The 22965-nt window shown below is 38.4% G+C and overlaps 1 protein-coding gene across 4 annotated transcripts in view; it reads right to left on the bottom strand.

Annotated features, from left to right (window-relative positions):
- Positions 1-22965, bottom strand: part of LOC117082658 (protein AF-10) — a 221636-nt gene that overhangs the window by 16450 nt on the left and 182221 nt on the right. For all 4 annotated transcript variants that reach the window (XM_033209556.1, XM_033209554.1, XM_033209555.1 and 1 more), the window contains 3 exons: positions 13744-13922; positions 2071-2188; positions 522-594 (listed from right to left, as the gene is read on the bottom strand). In XM_033209556.1, coding sequence (XP_033065447.1) covers positions 522-594; positions 2071-2188; positions 13744-13922 — 370 coding nt within the window. The remainder of the gene's footprint in view (positions 1-521; positions 595-2070; positions 2189-13743; positions 13923-22965) is intronic.

The raw sequence follows: 22965 nt of genomic DNA, 5'->3' as shown, positions 1-22965 counted from the left end.
CTAATTATATTTTAATAAATGGTACCTGAATACTGTCATAAAATAATTTCAAAAAACTTGTAATACATTTGCTGTAACTGATTCAAACAATTTAAGAACTAGAAGGAATTTAGTGATATACCACAGGACTTTACTGAATTAGGAACTGGAGACTAAGGGATTAAGTACTATACCTATAACAGGCCTAAAACTGGAACCCAAAGTTGAAAGTCTTGGGTCTACAACTTTAAGAGATCTTAAAACTATTTTATGATCAAAAAGAATTATTCAAATCAATATACAAGTAATAAGAGTTCGAACTGATTGGAAACCAAAGGAAAGGGATTTGTTTTACTTAGAAATCTAATGGTGTTTAAATGAGTATTTAAATTAATTTGGAATCATTTTTCTTGTCTAGACATGCTGCTTATCTGTAGAATGCTTTTATAACCTCACAAATGTACACTCTACTGATATGAGATAAGAAAGTTTCCAAATCTCAGTTTCCTTTGCCTATACTTTGCAGTGTAAATAGTGCTTACCGTGGGGAGAGACTTCCTCGGGGTGAGCTTCCTCTGCCAACTAGGTTGCGGCTATTGTCTCCAAGATCTTGATCTGTAGTGTAAATATTTCAGAGCTGATAAAGTGACTCTCACTAGATAAGAGGTTTTAAACTCTTGCCCTGATTTTTCCTAAAACATACACTAAACCTTTACCACTATCTTTGCAGTTCCCATGAAAGGAGAAGATCTAGCATGTTGCTAGTTTAGAATTGCTGAACTGTGGCATGTAAGGCGTTGTCCCTACACGTTTTTGTGGGTGTAGAAGGCCATGGATTATGTTCTGTTCTTTCATTCCTTTCAATTTTACAGCACAGAAGCGTGGTTTGCATTTGCTGTACCCTCCCCTCAGCCACTTTTAATTTCTACGGTTAAAGTAATGAATCACAGCTGTGGACAGCTAATCTGTATGCTTATCACAGCAACTCCGTATGCTTTGTATTTTTTAACACTTTGCATCCCAAGACAAGCCATATAACACATTTACATAGAGCTGCACACCAAGACTAAAATTATGGTGTTAGAGCCTTACACCAAGAATAAAATTACATACAACACTAAATTTCCAAATTGACAAAAACAAGCAGGAATACAGAATCCTGAATTTTAAAGAAAAAAAATTAACTTTTCAAAATATTCCTTAGGTAGTATCAAATATCTCTGCTTGGAAAGTAACTTGTATTTCCCCTGCAGTTACTTGCTTATAAAAATCACCTTATCTGGCCTCTTTCAAGGTTGTCCTCTTATTCTGAGTCAGGTAACCTCTGACCCTTAAAGAGTAAAGACAGACTGATCCATTCTTGGTGAACTACTAAATCCATTCCCTTCCCCCAAACAGACATGACTACTTGGACATGTCAACCAATCCTTAAGGATGGAATGAAACAAAGCAAATCCAGTGGCTCATTAAGACAGTATGAGACAAATGCGACAAAACGTCAACTGGTGAACATTCACAGGATTACTAAACACTGCAGAAATTCTCTAACAGGATTTTTTTAACCAAGTTTGTGTAATACAATTTCATGAATTATGCAAATAAAGGTTTAGGCTATTCACAGAAAAGCCCAGTGTTATGTTACTTTCATTGCATAGAACTGAGAACTGAACACATCAATCACAAAAGTCACAGGAGACACTGCTGCATTCCTGCCTGCTGATGGCTCTGCTGAAACATTTCCATTTCAGACAGTAAAAAAAAAAGCACATCGCTATTTTGCAGCACAGCATACTATTGACTTCCAACTGTGATTCTTTTTTTATTGTAAATTGACAATTTGTAATTATATAAATTTGGAGTACAAACTGATGTTATGATATATGAATGTAATGTGGAATAATAAAATCAAGCTAGTTAACATATCCATCACCTAAAATATTTAACATTTTCTAACTGTGAATCTTTTTTTTAAGTACAATCCTCTGTTAAATCACATCCCTACATGTTTTCAAATAAAATGAACCAAAAGGGGAAAAAATTTAAAGTAGGTGAGAGTAGAGTTTCAGAGTTTAGTAATTCTTGAAAACTTACCTGGTTGATTGTTTTCAGACTGAGCTATAAGAGCTGCCATTGATGAATTTGGATTTAATCTATTGCCATACATAAGAGACGGTGCCTGACTAAGAGAAGATCCAGATAGAGTATTTGCCTAAATGGAAAAAATTACAATGATAAATGAATTATATTTGAAAATATATTAAAGTTTTCCCTTCTAATAGATCTAGTAATATATTCTCCAAGTTAAGAATATAAGCAAAATTTGTGACCTTCTGAAAAGCAAATTTCATTCTTGTTTTACCATTTCAACATGTCAATTTTTTAAAGTTACATAACTACAATTTTTTTTTTTTCTGAGACAAGAGTTTCACTCTTACCCAGGCTGGAGTGCAATGGTGTGTTCTCAGCTCACTACAACCTCCGCCTCTAGGGTTCAAGCAATTCTCCTGCCTCAGCCTTCCCAGTGGCTGGGATTACAGGAGGCACCTGCCACCATGCCCAGCTAATTTTTTTTGTATTTTTAGTAGAGACAGGGTTTCACCATGTTGGCCAGGCTAGTCTCAAACTCCTGACTTCAGGTGATCCGCCTGCCTCGGCCTCTCAAAGAGCTGGGATTACAGGCTTGAGTCACCGCACCTGGCCGTAACTACAAATTTTTAAAAAAGAAGGATTGGCACGTTCAAAGGTAAGTATTCCTGCTTTTAATTTTCAATGTATCTAGCAGATACCAAAGCCCAGTGGCACAGTAGCCATGTGGACATGTGACTAATTAATCTTATTAGGCCATCTATAACATAAAAGCAGGAAGACAACAGGTATCTAACAAAACGCTTCAATCTCTCGTATCACAAGCTGGCTAAGGGGGTCAAAAGTCCAACTTTTACTTCTAGTTATTTCAACTACACGGAGCTGTATTTCCATTGCTTAACTCTGTCATTAGTAAAACCTGCACACTATTTTGTTACTTCCTATTTTGATAGACTTGGAAGCCTGCTGCTTTTTCTGTTTTGTTTTGTTTTTATTTTAAAAGAAAGCAAACAGGCATCCCAAGTATGTTTTCTATACAATGCAGGACTCAACGAATCACAGCTTTGCCCTGACCCCATATAAGGCACTGTCTTTTTGGCAGCAAGCCAGCTCTACTAACTGAAGAGCTCGTCCAAAGTTTGTAATTCATTCATGTTGCTAACCACAATTCTGAAGGCCTCTACTGGGACCTGTGCCAAACAAGCGAAAATGAACCCTTAAACAGATCAAGCTAAGGAGGCTGGCCAAACTATTGCGTAATCCACTGTAATAAAAATGCCTTCTTTGATGTGCATGCTCTCTCCCACTTTCCAAGAATATTATGACCTTAAAATGTGACATTTTGGAGGCAAATCTCTTGTATACAAAATGCTGTTACTCACAGAAGACTCCCAGTGGCCTGAAATAATTTTCAGATTTAACAGAACCACAAATGTTAAAAGTAGAATTGTTCTTTTTCATGAATGAAATCAAACTGAAGCTTTTATAAACTAAGCAAAACTCTTGAACGTATCAAAGAACTAAAGCACTTCTATCGTAAAGAAGCTGAATAACAAGAACAAAAGATGTGGGACATTTGGACATGTGTAACTGCACATTAGAGACTAAGACAACACAGTAGTTATAATAAGCAAAATAACACAGAGAAGAAGCTGTATTTCTGGACAGACTCACATCATGACATTGCATCTTGGCCTTTAGCCCACTTACAAAGCATGAAAACGTGTATTTACAGTTCACAGAAACAGTCTCTGGGATGTACCATCCTTGCTTTCTAATATCTCAAAGCGTGTATTTTATAGTTCACACTTTAAAGTGTAAATTAAATCTGTCAATTTCTGGGTTTTGTTTTTTCTCTTATTAAAAATAAGCAGACAAAGTCAGTAAGTTGGTACTCTACAGTCCTGTTTAACAATCAACTGTCCCTCAGGAAAAGGTAAGCTATAACTTCAACATGAAGATCATGCTATTCACTTACCATGTATTTAGTAGTAGAGGGCACATAAAACACACAGTTCATAAATAGAGATACGGTTAAGATTTTTTTTCTCTCTCCAGAAGTCAATTCCTTGGGAATCTTAGCTATTCATAAAACAATATAGAATACGAAAAATACAAACAATTCAACAGAAAAAGAACAGATATTACCAGTCCCGGCTATTAAAGTCTCAGATCCTAATACTTAAAAATAGCTTTTGTAGAGCCAATTTACTCTTACTGTAGATACAATTCTAAAAAAGATCCACTACACATTTAATAGATTAGAAATGGAAAATTAATTGGAGGAAGAAAAAGTCTTATCTTGAGACAGTTTGTTGGCAGCAAGAAGTAACAGCTGACCACAGGACAGGGGAGAGGAAAATATGACCAAGAGAGAAAACACAGTACAGAATGCGAATGGGGTGGTCCTCAAAGAAGACACTGAGGATGGCATTCTCATTTTAGTTTATTATTAACTTTATAAAGGGTACCTCTAGATGCCTTAGCACTTCCAAAGCAAGGAAACACTCTCAGCCTTTTGACTCTTGTTCATGCAGTCACCTGTGTTACATATCAATATATCACTTGGAATACCTTTTTGCTTTCAATTATCAGTCTCATTAGTTGCCTCAGATAAGAATCCAAAGATCCAACTCTTACTAGAACTAGAAATATACTCTTTTTTAAGAAGGGTTCCTTCTGCCAAGGGCTTTATATTAATATTTCTCCTTATTAGCTTCAAATTTCAGAGGGGTGGCATTTTCTTGATCTAGTCTCTGAATTATCTTAGTTTCCCTATCTATTATGCCCGCTATATATACTAAAGATCAAACTAGAAAGGAGTATGGCACAACTAATTTGCATGACGATCATCAGCAGAAAGATAAAGTATCTTTAGCATATGCTAAAGAAGGAAGTATCTATTTTTAAAAGATGGCTGGCAAAAGTTAATACAATAAATGAAAATATTATCAGAAATGACCAATTTCCCAAACGGGATAGCTAAAATTAATCTGGTAGTTTTTCTAGTAAAGACATTTATCTAAACAAGAGACTTTCAAAAGAGAAATTAAAAGTTATTTGACGAGACAGAGTCATTTTGGTGTATAAAAACATCTACATTCCATATTAATTTCTGCTGGGAAACTCAAATAATGAACATCATTTTAAGGTTGGTAAGATGAGATACCCAAGACTACACTAATGACTGTCACTGCTTAGCCTACATTTCTTAACTGATGTTTGGAACAGTTAATACTGGGACCCTAGATGAGTCTTTTGGAAAGACTTGGTGCCTCCAAGCCAAGAAACCCCCACCGTTTAGTGGAAAGATACCAAACCTTCTTAGCACTGAAGATGGAGAAGTGGAAGAGCTAGGAAAAGAAAGACAGCTTATTGAAGAGAGCACACACACAGTGTCTGGCGTTTCATTGACTCAAAAACCTTTGCTGCCATTAATAAGCGAAAGCACTAAGATTCAGCAGAAAGGAAGGAAGTCCATGTTAACCAAAAGAAGTAAGGGTTATGAAGCATAAAGGGCATGAAAGCTTTTATATTTAAAAAACTGGAATAAGAAAGAAAGGAAACATTAACATACACATACTTCTCTACAGCATACGCTGGAAATGGGTTTTGAAAAGTGCATTGAAAGCGAATTACTAATGTACCAGAAGACTGTTTCAGAAGATCTGGTATAAAGACTAGAAATTCTTTTTGGAAAAGAAGTACCTATTATATGACATTTCAATCTTAATCTGCCCAGGTAAGGAGAATGGCTATTGTGAATATTCTCCTTGGATCTGTTGGTACTGTAAGAATATAAGTTAACACTAGGGGAGGCTGACTGAAGGATAGCCATGATATATCTAACTCTCTGTACGGTCCTTGTAACTTTTCTATGTATCTAAAATTATTTCAAATCAAGAATATTGCCATAACAAACTTAAAGAGGAATCTTTCAAATATATACATAAAATTATGTAAGGATCATATATATAATATGATTTTATATATATATGGATGTATACATCCTTCATACAATATCTTAAAGAGGAATCCTTCCTCTTTCCCAAGACCAATAACTGATAAAAATCACTTCTGCTCAAGATGTTATCTAACATTTATTCTAACACTCTAGTAAAAACCTCATTAAGAGAAGTGTAATTATTTTACAAGATGGACTGAAAGACTAGTAGATAAAGAATAAATTCAATAATTATTGAAGTAAATTTAAATCACTTTTAAACAATATATGTTCAGGTGTCTAAGTTAAAGAATATCCTTAGCAAATTTAGAATAATTTAATGTATTAAACATTTGCAAGTGTCTACCAAGGCAGTATTCAAACTCAAGACAAATAAAAGAAACTTAGTATTTCCTAAGTAGACAGGCATACCATATTAACATTTTAACAAGATAAAAATATATTTCAACTTGAAATTTCTCCTGTTATTAACAGTTTACCTCTTATATTTTCAAATGTCTGCCTATGACTACAGAGATGTTTTAAAAGAGCTTGCTTATAAAGTAGTAACTGTCAAATTCCTAGGAACTTGGCTCATTCTAAAGGAGTCGACTGCATGGGGAAAAGGGCTAAAGTCTCCTCAATTATCTGAATGTGAAACTGAAAAGTGGGCACTGTTTTGGTAGATTTTTTTCCTGCCTAATGTTGATTAGGGCAGAATAATAAGAAAAATTAGGTTCAAAAGACTAATACCTATGAAAATATTTCACCTTTGGAAAGCACTGTATTAACAGCAATGTATCATCTAGAGATAGATCTGAAACTTCATACTTCAATCATACAGGAACAGGTTATATATAGCAAGCTTTTTTAAATGCACAATTAACCTGTCAATAAACATTAAAGTCAAGTGATTCAAAAAAGCTCTAAAGTAGCTGCTTCTAGCTTTTCAGCCCTGACACATGACTTGAAAAATGCGATCTTCCAAAAATATTCAGGCTCACTAACTTGAGTATTTACTTTTAAAATTCCTAATTCATATATACTTTCAGGAGGAAAAACATTTTATTATCACCATATAAGCCAAGCTATCTCACTTTGGGTAAATTATTAAACCTCTCTGTCCTCAATTTCCATCTGGAAAATGAGGATAACAGTATCTACCTCATAGAAACACTGTGAGAATTGAGTTAATATATGCAAAGGGCTTAAATAACACTTGACACATGGTAAGCGCTCACATTTTAGCTTAACTTTAAAAATTATTTTCACAAGTTATTGTGGTTTCTATTTTTCCATTAAAATCATTAGAAAATATAACTTACCAATTATATTCTCAACTGTGGCTATATTTCAAAGATTAAAATCTATTTCCCTAAGAAAAATTAGATAGCATAAATGCCTCATTATGCAGTGATGTTTTAAACTATGTATTTGATAATACAGCAATGCTGCACACAGAATGCCAGGACTTGAATGTTTCTAGATCCAATTTATATTACTGTTTGAATTTCGGAACACAATATATTTGATTAGAAAAGTTTCCAGGAAAAACATGAATGAACACTAGACATGGATTAGGGAAAAATGGAAAGTTTCACATATTCTCCAGCTCAATCCAAACTTTATATTTACTAAGAACATATTCTGATAGCAGACCCATTTCTGTGTCAGCTACCACCAGCAAGGCTTCAATACTCAGCATGTGATGAGAGGTGAAACCAAGTGTGAACAACTTTCAGGTCCCATGAGTAGGCTGACTGTTGAAGCTGTCAGGTTCAATTGCATCATTCCACATTATTCAATGCTTCAAACTGCTCCCTAATTGTTAGGAGCTTAACGTATTCAAAACCATTGTTTAGGCTAATGCCAAAATGCCCCACAATTGAGTTTCCATAAAGTAGTAGGAGGGAATGAAGTGTAGTTAAACCATCACTGAACACTCATGATCAGACAACAGGACTGTATAGATTAACCAACCAATTCTAAGTAGGTTTCTTAATTGGTTAATATCAATATGGGTCTTACCTTTCTGGGAAAAAAATTACTTTAGGACAAAAGCTTTGAAATAATTTTGGAACTGGAAAAGACCTTAATCCACAGCTGAACCTATAATGGCTAAAATTCATTTATCCATGTTAGCATGAAATTATATGAGTTTTAACAGAAATTGTTAATACTATTTCCAATACAGCAAGTGTTCCTGTACAGTTTCTTTTCTCACTGGTAATCAGGCTGAAAAGTAACAACTGAAGTCGTAACAATGAATTCTAAAGTATTTTATGGTCTGCATTTGAACTTCATAAAGTATCTGTACAGCAGGTATAACAGGTACTTAAAGTATTCCCATTTTACATATGGAAACACTGAGGCTCATAAAAATTAAAAGACCTGTCCAAGGTTGTATGAATGAGTAGCAAAACTCCTGGAACCCAGGACTTTTGCTGACTCAAATTTCTGCTCTTTTGCATTGCATCACACAAATGGGCACAGTAAAACTGCTAACAACGTTTTCCAAGGAGGTACCTCGTAGCGTAAGAGGTACATAATTGGGAAATTCATTTTAACAGTAACAATTAGTAATAAGAGAGCAGGCTAAGGAATCAGGCTGTCTTAATTCCAGACTTACAGACAGGTGACGGTCACTGTGACTAAACCTTTTCATCATCTGATAACAAGAGATGTTACCAAGCTTATAAAAAGTGATTTTGCTCAGAAATTAAATTTCCTTAAAATTATAAGCCATTATATTATTTAAATCAGAAGAAATTTACATTCTGACTAATTAAGTATAAACACAAATGTCACCCCAAAAGTCAGCTGAATCTGCCTGAGAAACTAAACCATTTTCTCAAGTAGAATTTAAGGTCCTTATTAGACATCATCTGAAAAGAAATTGGAGACTACATCTAAGACAACTTCCCCTACATAAACACACACATACATAATAATACTGGAAAACAAAATATCCAAAGCTAATTGAGATGAAAGTGTCACAGAAATCTGCAAAACTTTAGTCACTAATTGTATCTTTTTTTTTTTTTTTTTGAGATGGAGTTTTGCTCTTGTTGCCCAGGCTGGAGTGCAAAGGTGCGATCTTGGCTCACCGCAACCTCCGCCTCCCAGGTTCAAGCAATTCTCCTGCCTCAGCCTCCCGAGTAGCTAGGATGTAGCTGGCATCACAGGCATGCGCCACCACACCTGGCTTATATATATATATATTGTTTGTATTTTTAGTAGAAATGGGGTTTCTCCATGTTGGTCAGGCTGGTCTCAAACTCCTGACCTCAGGTGATCTGCCCACCTCGGCCTCCCAAAGTGCTGGAATTACAGGTGTGAGCCACCGTGCCTGGCCAATTGTATCTTTAAAATATCAAAATATGCCCAGGCGAGGTGGCTCACACCTGCAATCCCAGCACCTTGGGAGGCAGAGGTGGACAGATCACAAGGTCAGGAGGTTAAGACCAGCCTGGCCAACATGGTGAAACCCCATCTCTACCAAAAATACAAAAATTAGGCAGGCATGGTGGTGCACACATGTAGTCCCAGATACTCAGGAGGCTGAGGCAGGAGAATCACTTGAACCCAGCAGGGGCAGAGTTTGCAGTGAGTCGAGATCATGCCATTACACTCTAGCCTGGGCAACTGAGTGAGACCTCATCTCAAAACAAACAAACAAAACAACAACAACAAAAGAAACACGAAATATCTGAATTTACTAAATATCACATAAATAAACCTTGCAAGTTTACTTTAAATGATGTTTAAGTCTACATCATTTTGTTTAACAGTAACATGGGATAGGACAAGAAGCCATGATTATCACATGAAGATTGTATTTCAAAAGCAAAACTCAGAAAGTAGGATGTAACAGAATGCAATTACATTTCACTGCAGTCTTAAGTTCTTCTACTAAAGAAATCATCCACCAAACAAAAAAAAGCACCTGTATTCTCCCAAAGACAGAACAGAATGACTGTAGAACTATGAAACAGTGGGATTTGAAAGGCGAACTGAAAAATTAATGACACTCCTACAAAAACGAATTTATACCTCTACTCCTGATCCAACAAGGGCAGAGCACATTATTAATAGTCACATGGACGGGAGTCCACTCTTCCTGCAATGTTAAGAAACTACTCTATTACTGATATGCTAGTATGTAGTAAAGCAGGCTTCGTATCAATTATTTGTGAAAGAACCATTACTCTAAAAACAAGTCTGTTGAAAGGAAAAAAAAAAAAAAAAGGCGGGGGGGGGAGGGGCGGTTTAACACTTAAGAATATAAAATAGAGGCCAGGCGCGGTGGTCCACATCTGTAATCCCGGCACTTTGGGAGGCTGTGGTGGGCGGATCACCTGAAGTCAGGAGTTCGAGACCAGCCTGACCAACATGGTGAAACTCCATCTCTATCAAAACTACAAAAATTAGCCAGGTATAGTGGTGGGTGCCAGTAGTCCCAGCTACTCAGGAGGCAGAGGTTGCAGTCAGCCAAGATCGCACCACTGCACTCCAGACTGGGTGACAGAGCAAGACTCCATCTCAAAAAAAAAAAAAAAAGAATATAAAATAGGTTTATCAAACAGTTTTTTTCCCCAAAATTTGTGTTATCAGACTTCCCCCCACCCCCAATTTTACAAGTGTCTCCTTTTCCCCCCAATTAAAATCATAAATCAACTTATTCTAAGTTTTTAACTTCTACTAGCCCTTCTTAATCTTAGCTCCTTTACCACTTTCCAGGGAACAATTCTTAAGATACCAAATAAGCCAATGTAGAGGTCTGTTTACTTAAAATGTATATCACAAAAAGCAAAAATGACCTCTGGATTTTATCCTGCTGGCACCAATCCAATCAATAAAAACTACTACTTTCATTAAGGGCGTGGGGGCACAAAACGGTATTCAAGTTTAATATTTCCATTATCTATCAATATTATTAAAGTTTTTGCTTGCAAGTGTGATGGTTTTCTTAATAGTTGCGGTAAGACTTCCAGAATTCCTTTTTTTTTTTTTTGGGAGACAGAGTCTGGCTCTGTTGGTTGGCCCAAGCTGGGGTGCAGTGGCGCGATCTTGGCTCACTATAACCTCCACTTCCCACGTTCAAGCGATTCTCCTGCCTCAGCCTCCCGAGTAGCTGGAACTACAGGTGTGAACCACCATACCCGGCTAATTTTTTAATTTTTTAGTAGAGACAGGGTTTCGCCATGTTTGCCGGGCTGGTCTCAAACTCCTGACCTCAAGCGACCCACCCACCATGGCCTGCCCAAAGTGCTGGGATTACAGGCATGAGCCACCGTGCCTGGCCTAGAATTACATTTTAAATATTGATAATTTTTATTCACCCATTTATCTTATTGCATTGCTCTCAAATCAACTACTTACAGCAACCCTAAATAAAACACTACGATGTGACCATCTAAATACAATTAATGTATGACTTGAAAACAAACACGGTCTATATGAGAGTGAAACAGGAATAAACTTTATCATTTTGAAAAAAATGATTTAATTGCTAAGTGTCCTATCAATTTTAAGAGTCCTATCAATTTTATTTAAATATTTCTGTATCCTTTCTTTTGCACATTCCCTAGAAAACTTCACATTTTTCACATTCAACACCATTATTATTGTCTCAGGCAGCTAAATTGAAGTAGTTCAGCACTCACTTCAACCGAGAGGTCAACGTGCCTCAGTTGCCTGGAGACTGATGGTTGCTACAGCAGCACCAGATAAGCCAGGCTAAATAAGCTTCAGCTTGAAGACAGAAAGCATTTACTGCTGAACAGAAACATAGATGCAGGTATCTCAGTACACAGCATGTAAATCTAACTGGATGATCACGTTTGTAAGAGACCCATCTTTCTGAAAACTGGAGAGGGGATTTTAATTGAACTGAATCCTGGGTTACTTACAACTATGATTTCTTTGTTCTTCAGCTGAGTCACACGTTAAGTGGAATTTTCCCTCTAGCTATAAATTTCTCTTCACTACCACTTCCCTAATGCCAACCCCTGGCTCACAAACATAATGAATGAGAAGAAATGAGGATTTTTGCTTAATTCAGCTGGGAATTAACCAGAGAATAATTAAACAGACTTTTATAAAGACAGAAAAGAAAAAATGCACATTGAAAATGTTCATGTGAGACTTTGTCCAAGGATATAAAACTATCAACAGCATATGGTTACACTTAATTAAAAGATATAAAACCATTTATAAGAGCCATTCTTTCATTTATCCTTTCACCCTCTCTAACCCCAAACCTCTGTTATGGCTACCTCACTTTTAGTGAAATGAACCACAGAAAAACTCTGCTAAAGTAGTCAAACTCCTCTAACTCAAGTTGGGAGGTTCACCAAATAGTTCGCTTTCAACTTCAAAGATGATACTACTAATCATGCCATTGATTTTCTGTGCTGAACTGTCGGGTTGATTCTAATACGTAATTTTAATAGCAACTGCTTGCACTGTGCCATTCACACAAATGCATCAAAATAACCTAATGCTGTGCTTGCCAGAAAAGCATATGTATCCTAACAACACATGCAATGGAAATTATGCACACATCCATAAAGCTTAAGTTGACAGGAACTTATAAACAACTATTTTAACTAGTTTATTAGACATTTGTCCCTGTGACCATTTTCTTGACCATTAAAAGACTACTAGAGCTTTGGAGAAATGAAAATAAAATTATACATAATTCCAAATAAATAAAAATATATACTTTGGAAATCTTAAATGATTATCTCTACGGTATAATGCAGGGGGGTTGGGTACAGCTTTCCCCCTGCACTGTCCTGTTTATAAAACAGGATTACAATTTCTTTTGTTTAACTCTTACTTTTAAAACATCTTGGCCAGGCGCAGTGGCTCACACCTGTAATCCTAACACTTTGGGAGGCCGAGGCAGGCAGATTACCTGAGGTCAGGGGTTGAAGACCAGCCTGGCCAACATGGCGAAACCTCGCCTCTAATAAAAATACAAAAACCACCTAGGCAAGGTGGCATGCGACTGTAATCTCAGCTAGTTAGGAGGCTGGGGCAGGAGAACCACTTGAACCCATGAGGTGGAGGTGCAGTGAGCCAAGATCATGCCACTGCACTCCAGCCTGGGTGACAAGAGTGAGACTCCATCCCCAAAAACATCCTATAGACTAGGTCACCTATCAAACTAGAAATCTAAAGTCAGATAAAAGGGGTACACAAATGGAAAAACCTATATATTCATCATTATTTACAATATTTACAAACACTGTTCTCTCCAACTAGGAGGAAAAATGTCTAGTGCTTGAAGCGATCATTCATTTAACCTATATTCTCCTACACTGGTTTTTTTAAAACTTTAAAAAGATTTCATATATGATTTGTGTAATTTTAAAAATTATAAAAGGAATTTAAAAAATCACAAGAGTCCAAAACTGGCTCCTATTTTGTGGGTCCTACTTTTTTAAAGAAAAAATAAAAGCTCCCCTGAAATTATATTTTATATCATTCGGACAAAATTTAAAACCCAGAAATTAAGAAGAATTAGTTGGTGCCCATACACTCATCCATCCTCTCTCATGAATAGCATGTAAAAATACCTATCATTTTCACCAACACATTAATACAAATTGAGATATTTCATAAATTCCTATAGAAGGTCCTATTTCATTTGTTTCTCCTCTAATGAAACTCACTTTAAAAATGAGAAACTCACCTACTACCTCTCACATCATAGTGTAACAACTTACCTGAGTTGTAGCAACAGCAGGGGCTGCAGATGACACCGCTGAGGGAGAGAGCGCTCCTACTTGTTGCAAATGCCCAGAAGACTGCTGAGGTAAGTGAGAGCTGGAGACAGGAGTACTAGATCCCGAGCCAGATACTACATTTGGAAATGATACTGCTACATCATTGCTGTTATAAATACCTGCAAAAAAACCAAATTTTATTTAAATATAACTTAGCAGTCAAATTTGTTACAGACACACATAATCAGTAAACTTGCATTTCCTCCTGGATCCCTCCTCCAATTATAAATTTTATTGTTGGTATTTAAAAAATATTGTGCTAGTAACTAAACAAATAAACACTGACTTTTCATGAAGTGGTTCTCTAAAAGAACCTACACCATTTTTATTTAGCAAAAAGGCTTTTGTTAAAAGCAGGGGATAGCAGGAAGAGCTTTGTAAAAAATGTCATGGATTTTAGGGGTTTCTAAGGGCAAGAAAACATTTCTTAAGTAGAGGAATGAAGCAATTACAGTTCCATAAAAATCACCTAACGGGCCTTCCAAAAGGCAAATGCTAAGGCCCCAGAAATCATGACTGAGAAAGTCTGAAGTAGGAAGAGACCTTGTTCTAGAAAGGTGACAGGGTAGAAATTAAAATGGAATAGGCCCAACTTGAAATTCAGAAACCAACAGAAGAGCTGATGACATTGGTGGGAGACAGGCGTGGGAATAAAGAATGTTGGTAGATTCTAGAGACATTCCAGAGATAACACAGACAGGACTTTGTGACTGACTGTATGGGGCAGCTGCAGGGGTAGGAGAGGAGGAAGGATTAAGACATGATCAACTGGGCTATGAGTTGACAGCTCCATTTACTCCAGAGAACATAGGAGGTGAAAATCATGGGAGACTTGATGAAATCACTTTGAGAGGAACCATGGGGATAAAAGCCAGAAATAAGGTGGGAAATGGAAGCTACTCATTCTAGAAAAGAGGATTGGGGGGGCGGGGGAGGGCGGGGTGGGAGGATGAGCATAAGTTAATAGGAAACAAGTTAATTTTTTTAAAGTGTTTATTTTTAAAAAAACAGAAAATCATGCTCAACATAGACAAGGAGAGGCTTTCAGAATAAAGAAATGGGAATATCTATAAACCAGCTGTTTTCAACGAGGGGTGATTTTGTGGGACATTTCACAATACCTGGAGACATTTTTAGTTATCAAGCCTAGAGGGTGCTACTGGCATCCAATGGGTATAGACCAGGGATGCTACTAGACATTTTACAATGCACAGAACAACCTCTACAAGAAATAACTGGCCCATAGTGTTAATAGTGTGGAGGCCGAGAAAACTTGCTATAAACCAGAGCTCCTGGGAGGCCAAGAGGGAAGAAGAGCCTAAGACCCAGGTACAGAAACAGGAGGAAAGAATGAACCTAAGTGGGCTGTAGAAAAAAATATATAAATAAATAAAAATTACCAATTGTAGCCCTAGAGGGCAACAATAATCAGTAATTTATATCAACAATACAATTTACTTTGTTCTAAAGAACATCAACATAGCCTGGACAACAAAGGGAGATACTGTCTCTACAAAAAATAAAAATTAACCAGGCATGGTGGCACATGCCTGTAGTCCCAGCTACCGTGGGGACTGAGGTGTGAGAATCACTTGAGCCTGGAAGTTCGAGGCTGTAGTGAGCCATGCTGTGATTACACCACTGCACTCCAGACTTGGCAATAGAGCAAGACTCCGTCTTAAATAAATAAATAAAGTTACTGACTTACATAATAAATTAAAGCACCTACAATCTTATTCAAACAGGGAAAACAAAACAATTGGGATATTTTAAAAGGCCGTAGAGCTATAATTAAGGCTTTGAGATCTTTTTTACATCTACAGTTTCTCCAGAAAAAAATATATTCATTTAGCCAATGCATTCATTCTCCAAACATCATTGAACTCATTATTTGCCAGGCATTATTCTAAGCCCTGGAGATAAAAAGCCATTCAAGATAGGTAGTCTTTGCCTTCAAGAAGTTGCATAGAAAAAAAGACATTACAAACAGTTGTGAAGAGCACTATGACAGAGACATCCTCAGGGGGCTAGGAGCACAGAAAAAGAGGTATCTAATTCAGACCTGGAGTGAGAAAAGTGGTAAGCCAAAAAACTTACTGGAAGAGATGTTGTTGCTTTTCAGGTTAATTTCTTTTCTATCTTTTGTTTGTTTTCTGAGTCTTTTGTTTGTTTTCTGAGACAGAGTCTTACTCTGTCATCTATATTGGAGTGCAGTGGTGCAATCATAGCTCACTGCAGCCTTGACCTCCTGAGCCAAGCGAACCTCCTGCCTCAGCCTCCCAAGTAGCTGGGACCACAGGTGAACACCACCACACCTGGCTTTTTTTTTTTTTTTTGCGGGGGTAGTCGGGGCAGTAAGAGATGGGGTCTCACTGTGCTGACAGGCTGATTTCAAACTCCTGAGCTCAAGTGGTCCTCCCACTTCAATCTCCCATAAGTGCTGGCATTACATGCATGAGCCACCATGCCCAGCCTCAAGCTAGTTTCTTTTCTGAGGTGAAGTCTCACTCTATTGCCTAGGCTGGTGTGCAGTGGTGCAATCTTGGCTCACTGTAACCTCCACCCGCGGGTTCAAGTGATTCTCCTGCCTCAGCCTCCCTAGCAGCTGGGATTACATGCACGTGCCATCACCCTCAGCTAATTTTTGTATTTTTACCAGAGATGGGGTTTCACCATGTTGGCCAGGCTGGTCTCAAACTCCTGACCTCAGGTGATCTGCCCATCTTGGCCTCCCAAAATGCTGGGATTACAGGTTTGAGCCACCATACCTGGCCTCTCAAGCTAATTTCTTTTTTTTTTTTTTTTTTTTTTTTTTTTGTTGAGACGGAGTCTTGCTCTGTCGCCCAGGCTGGAGTGCAGTGGCCGGATCTCAGCTCACTGCAAGCTCCGCCTCCCGGGTTTACGCCATTCTCCTGCCTCAGCCTCCCGAGTAGCTGGGACTACAGGCGCCCGCCACCTCGCCCGGCTAGTTTTTTGTATTTTTAGTAGAGACGGGGTTTCACTGTGTTCGCCAGGATGGTCTCGATCTCCTGACCTCGTGATCCGCCCGTCTCGGCCTCCCAAAGTGCTGGGATTACAGGCTTGAGCCACCGCGCCCGGCCCAAGCTAATTTCTAAAGGCACTGCAGAACACAGGTGAAGGACGGTTTGGGGAAGAAATATGCAGTAGAGAGCAGGATAAATTCTAAGGACTTGGTGACTACTTAGACCTCAAAATTCTATTAGACTAATAGAACTTGGTGACTAATTAGACCTGAAAAATAAAAATAAGGGTAGAGTCACCAATGACTCTTAAGCAGCAGTAAGTGCATGTAGTGATACCATTCACTGAAACAGGAACAGCAACTGAAAGCAGTGTTTGGTTACTGTACGCAAGTAACTGTGCTAGCATAAGAACTCAATAAAGTAAATATTACTCCCATTTCACATATGAGCAAACAAGTTTAAAGAAATAAAGTAACTTGCTTGGTGAGCTAGTAGGTGGTGAAATATTGATTCAAACTCACAGGTGTCCTATAAACGAAATCACTTCCTAATACAAATGAGAAGTTCAGGGTCATGGTCTTTGAGATGCCTGTGGGTGACAGAACTCCTATATATAGCACACAATGGGATAAGCCTAAAACCCAGCAGAAAATTCAGATCTGAAGACAAATAAAATCTAGGAGTGAGAAGCATGGTAAGTTACAGTAAGTAAATTTGCAAACTAAAAATACTATTGGTCTGCACTATGGTTGAAATTTTAACCAGTTGCTCATAATTATTATAGAAATAAGAAATTTCCCATTAAGAACTCTAGATGTCTAATATCTCTTGAAAAACTGAAGATTTGCCAACACTGGATACTATACTATAAAAGAGCAACAATATGACCAGAGCTCTGAACAGGGCATGGAGACTTTAAACCATCAGCATCTCCATCATCCCTGACCATGTCACTCATTTATGTTACCTACGTGGCCCCGTTTTAAGTATTTTATTTACAACTCTTGATATGAACACAATGGTCAAGGCCAAGGAACAAAAATGGGATCACCCAGGGAAAGTTTTCAGCATGATCAAGAGAAGAGAACCAAAGACAGAACCCTAAATAACATTACCATTTAATGGGTAAACAAATAAAATTAGATCACAAAGGGCAAACTTAGAAAACTAAGATAGAGAATCTTATAAACTGCTCTAAGAATTTTAAATGGCTGGGTGCAGTGGCTCAGGCTTGTAATCCCAGCACTTTGGGAAGCCAAGGTGGGTAGATCCCTTTGAGCCCAGGACCAGTCTGGGCAACATGGTGAAATCCTACATCTACCAAAAATACAAAATTAGCTGGGTGTGGTGTCAAGCATGGTGGTGTGTGCCTGTAGTCCCAGCTACTTGGGAGGCTGAGGTGGGACAATTGCTTGAGCCTGGGAGATTGAGATTAAGCCGAGATTGTTCCACTGCACTCCAGGCTCAGTGACAGAACAAGACCCTGTCTCCAAAAAAGAAAAAGAGAGGAAAGGAAAGGAAAGGAAAGGGGAAAGGGGAAACAAAGGAGAAAGGAAAGGAAAGGAAACAGAAAGGGAAAAAGGAAAAGGAGAAAGGAAGAAAAAGAAACAAGTTTGGCTGAGAAGGACAGGAAAGAGATGTTAATGAAGTGATTATTTATAAACCTTATATTCCAAATAATACATAGCAGAGAAAAAGATATGCATTTTTAAAGGTTGCTACTCCATAGATAATTCAACAAATACTGAGTTTCTATTGAATTCAGTGTTTTCAAAGTATCTTAGAAGATAAAATACTGCAGTCAGATGCGGTGGCTCACACCTGTAATCCCAGCACTTTGGGAGGCCGAGGCAGGTGGATCACCTGAGGTCAGGAGTTTGAGACCAGCCTGGCCAACATGGCGTAATGCATCTCTACTAAAAATAGAAAACTTGGCCGGGCGCGGTGGCTCAAGCCTGTAATCCCAGCACTTTGGGAGGCCGAGACGGGCAGATCACGAGGTCAGGAGATCGAGACCATCCTGGCTAACACGGCGAAACCCCATCTCTACTAAAAAATACGAAAAACTAGCCGGGCGTGGTGGCGGGCGCCTGTAGTCCCAGCTACTCAAGAGGCTGAGGCAGGAGAATTGCTTGAACCCAGGAGATGGAGGTTGCAGTGAGCCGAGATCTGGCCACTGCACTCCAGCCTGGGTGACAGAGCGAGACTCTGTCTCAAAAAAAAAAAAAAAAAAAAAAATACAAAACTTAGCCAGGTGCATGCCTGTAGTCCCAGTTACTCGAGAGGCTGAGGCAGGAGAATTACTTGAGAGGCAGAGGTTGCAATAAGCCAAGATCACACCACTGCACTCCAGCCTGGGCAACAGAGCAAGACTCCATCTCAAAAAAAAGAAAAAAAAAAAAAGAAAAAAAGATAAAGTGGTGATTATCTAGTTAATTTGGAAGTGAAAAGTGTACTACACAGGGAGTCTCCAACTTCTAAAATCAGAAGACAAAAGTTAGCTGGAGGCAGCATGCTGAAATTGAAATAGCAGAAGCTTTTGACTTAGACAAAACTGGGTTCAAATGCTCGATCTGTCACCTATGTGACCCTTAATCAAACTACTTAACCCTTCTGAGCTTCCATATTATTCTTATCTATAAAACAAAGATAATGGCTACCTTAAAGACTTGTTGTGAGATTTTGAGAATATCCATATAAAAAAGCTCTAGCAATGCCTACCACAGAGTAAGTTTCAATAAATGGTAGCTAGAGCCATTCTGGTGTTAATGCTTTCATTAAAAATGTATCTGTAAGTCAGGAAAGTACAATGTTTTAACTACCAGGTCCTCCAATGTCTCTACTACACTTTGAAAGCTGCAATTACCATCACAACATGCAGTAAAACATCTTGGAAGAATAATATTGAGAAGCAAAATCGTGGTGATTAAGGATCTTCAATCTCAAAACTTAAAATTGTTTTTGTATTATTACATCAACCTATACTTACATAGGAAATTACGCAGCTAAATGTGCAATCCAGTAATCACACTATGGAACAATATCTGGTACTCAGTTTACTGGTAAAAAAAAAAAAAAAAAAAAAACAGAGCAAAATGTTCTTTCTTATCAAGGCAGGAAAGTTTAAAATTCTAAATCTTTATTTGAAAATGAAAATAATGTATTCCCTTCAACTTCCTTGCTCCTCAGGTAGGACTGGTACAACATCCACCTTAAATTCTTCTGTATCTGCTTTCTATTTAACTTCACTCTATTTTCATCTTATTTAAGTCATATACTGTTTATAACTAAAATCAAGGTGGTATTCAATGAATTAAACAGAGCTAAATGTTACAATGCATGAGCTCTAGGAAAATACACTGAAATTAATCTGTTCAGGATAGGAAGGAGAAACAAAGCTGCAGAATGATACAGAGGGTGGCAATGACATACTGATTCCTTCCTTTCCTTCCTTCCTTCCTTTCATCAAACAAATATTCAGTAGGTATGAGGAATCAGGCTAGGAGCTGGGATAATGTAGGGAGCAAGACAGAAGATTTTAGCTCTCTGGGAATTTACAATTTAAGGAGCGAGGCAAACATTAGAACAAATACATGAATATAAATTCCAACACACACTATAACAGAAGAGAAAAGGGTACCACAAGAGTGAAATATTAGGAAGAAAGACCTGTCTAAAAAAATATTTAAGACAAGGCTTAAAGGTTAGGTAGGTGTTAACTGGACAAAGAGTAAGACAGAAAATCTTGTTTAAAGACCCAGAAATATTGAAAGAATTAAAAACAGGTAATTCAGCTAAAGCCTTGTAGAGAGGCTGGTAAAAAGACAAAGTTGGAGAGAGGGGAAGGAACAGATCATAAGGCCTTGTGAGCCATGTAGAGGTGTTCAGAATTTTTGCTAAGATCAATAGGAAGACACCAAAGGAAAATAGTAGGACTCACTTTTTAAAAAGATCATCCCTCTGACTCCTATGTAGCAAAGGGACTGACGGGGATGAGTGGAAACAAAGATATTATTTTTTAGGAGGCTATTTCACACTTTGGATTAAAAATTATGTCCAGGCCGGGCGTGGTGGCTCAAGCCTGTAATCCCAGCACTTTGGGAGGCCGAGACGGGCGGATCACAAGGTCAGGAGATCGAGACCATGGTGAAACCCCGTCTCTACCAAAAATACAAAAAATTAGCCGGGCGCGGTGGTGGGCGCCTGTAGCCCCAGCTACTCAGGAGGCTGAGGCAGGAGAATGGCGTGAACCCGGGAGGCGGAGCTTGCAGTGAGCCGAGATCGCGCCACTGCACTCCAGCCTGGGCGACAGAGCCAGACTCTGCCTCAAAAAAAAAAAAAAAAAATACAAAAAACTAGCCGGCGAGGTGGCGGGCGCCTGTAGTCCCAGCTACTTGGGAGGCTGAGGCAGGAGAAGGGCGTAAACCCGGGAGGCAGAGCATGCAGTGAGCTGAGATCTGGCCACTGCACTCCAGCCTGGGTGACAGAGCAAGACTCCGTCTCAAAAAAAAAAAAAAAAAAAAAAAAAAATTATGTCCCACCAGACAAAGATGGTAGTAGTACTGAACAGGGACAAGGACTTGCAGTGCATCTAGAAGTTAGAATCATCTAAACTTGATGATAAATTAGATTTGATACAGGGTAGAAGATGAATGAGTCATGGGTTTCTGGCTAGTGATTAAAAGTGCCATTACTGAGGTGGTAAAAACTGGAACAGGAGGAATGGAAGTTTTCTTAAATGCCAGCCTAGGACCATGTGTTGAGGCTCTCCAACATTTCAAGGATGGGTCCTGGAAGAGGAGTTCATACAGAAAATTGACACCAGCGAGATAAGAAGAAAACCATGACTATGGTGTCACTGAAGCAAAGAAAGAGAGCCTGACGAAAGAGATGGTATTGACTTCTCAAATGCTGCATTTTCAGTCCACCAGATGTGAAAAGATGGAGACAAACAGTGATCTCAGGAGAAGAATATAGTATGAGTAGAAGCCAAATGACTTCTACTTGTTTAGACTTAAGTTTTTATTAGTAAGCCAAGGCAATTACTCAAGATTGATAAATAAGACAGAAGTATACCTGTCTAATGACAGAAATAATAATGTTCACCAACCTGAGTTCCTATTTCCCACTTTCAAACTGCCTAGGAGGTCAAATAAGTACCCATCCAGTGGCTTATTCAGGAAAATGACAGTGAATGGAATAGTCTTGAGGAGTATTTAACCAAGTAAGTAATTAAGCCTGTAAGTTATCCCTAATCCACAACCCGAGAGACTGAATTATTTATTCTTTCCTAGAGGTTAATATGGTGTGAAAATAGTTAAAAGTCCAAATCCTGCTCCCTCATGCAAATAACTTAACCTCACACAACCTCATATACCTCATCTATAAAGTGAAGGTGGTACCAACGATTTCATAGGGCTGGGGCAAGGATGAGCTTATATATGCGAAGCACACACTAATATTGTCCTCAGGCCCCTGATGGTATGTGCAGGCATCAGTCATGGTAGACGTCTACCACATAGTAAACATTTGACAAACAGTGTCCATTATTATTATGAATTCATTATTAAGAATTAAATAGGATTGAGAGAGGGATTTCAAGATGGCTGACTAGAGGCATTTTGTACTTGTCTCCTCCACTGAGAATGAAAATAGTAGGTAACCACAATTTGAACAGATTGTCCAAAAGAAAACAGTGGAATTCAACAGAAAACTAGTAAGACAAGGAAGGAAAGGGAAGCAAGGCAGCCTGCTTGGCCAGGAGCCAAGAGAGGCTCCCTAATGCAGGAAAAGGACAGGTTAGAGACCCTCAGCTGTCAACGTTCCCACATGGACTTCTGCAATCCTAGCCATGGGAGAGCCCCTAGATCCTTGCAGGCTCTGAAATAAACAGAGGGAGCTGCAAGGAGATTGTGTTGACAGCATAGCCACAGGAAGGATGCTTGTGCTGTATCCCATACATGTTCTAAGACCTAAGCAGCAACAGCAAGGCACCAACTTAAGAGTCTTCTCCCCAACAGACTACGCATTGTCCTAGCGCCCAACAGTGCTAGGACTGAGGCCAAGAGATACACCAGCTGCTGCTCCCAGGGAGGAGGCATAAAGGAGCGAAGCGTGAGCTATTGCATACATGGCTGAGATGTGGGGTACCACTGCTAGGGCTGATGCGTGAGTGTTC

This window comes from Trachypithecus francoisi, unplaced genomic scaffold (genome assembly GCF_009764315.1).
Source record: "Trachypithecus francoisi isolate TF-2019V2 unplaced genomic scaffold, Tfra_2.0 Lachesis_group9, whole genome shotgun sequence".
In the NCBI taxonomy this organism is placed as follows: Eukaryota; Metazoa; Chordata; class Mammalia; order Primates; family Cercopithecidae; genus Trachypithecus; species Trachypithecus francoisi.
The sequence above is the reverse complement of the archived record's forward strand: the minus strand, read 5'-3'. Positions and strand labels throughout refer to the sequence as shown.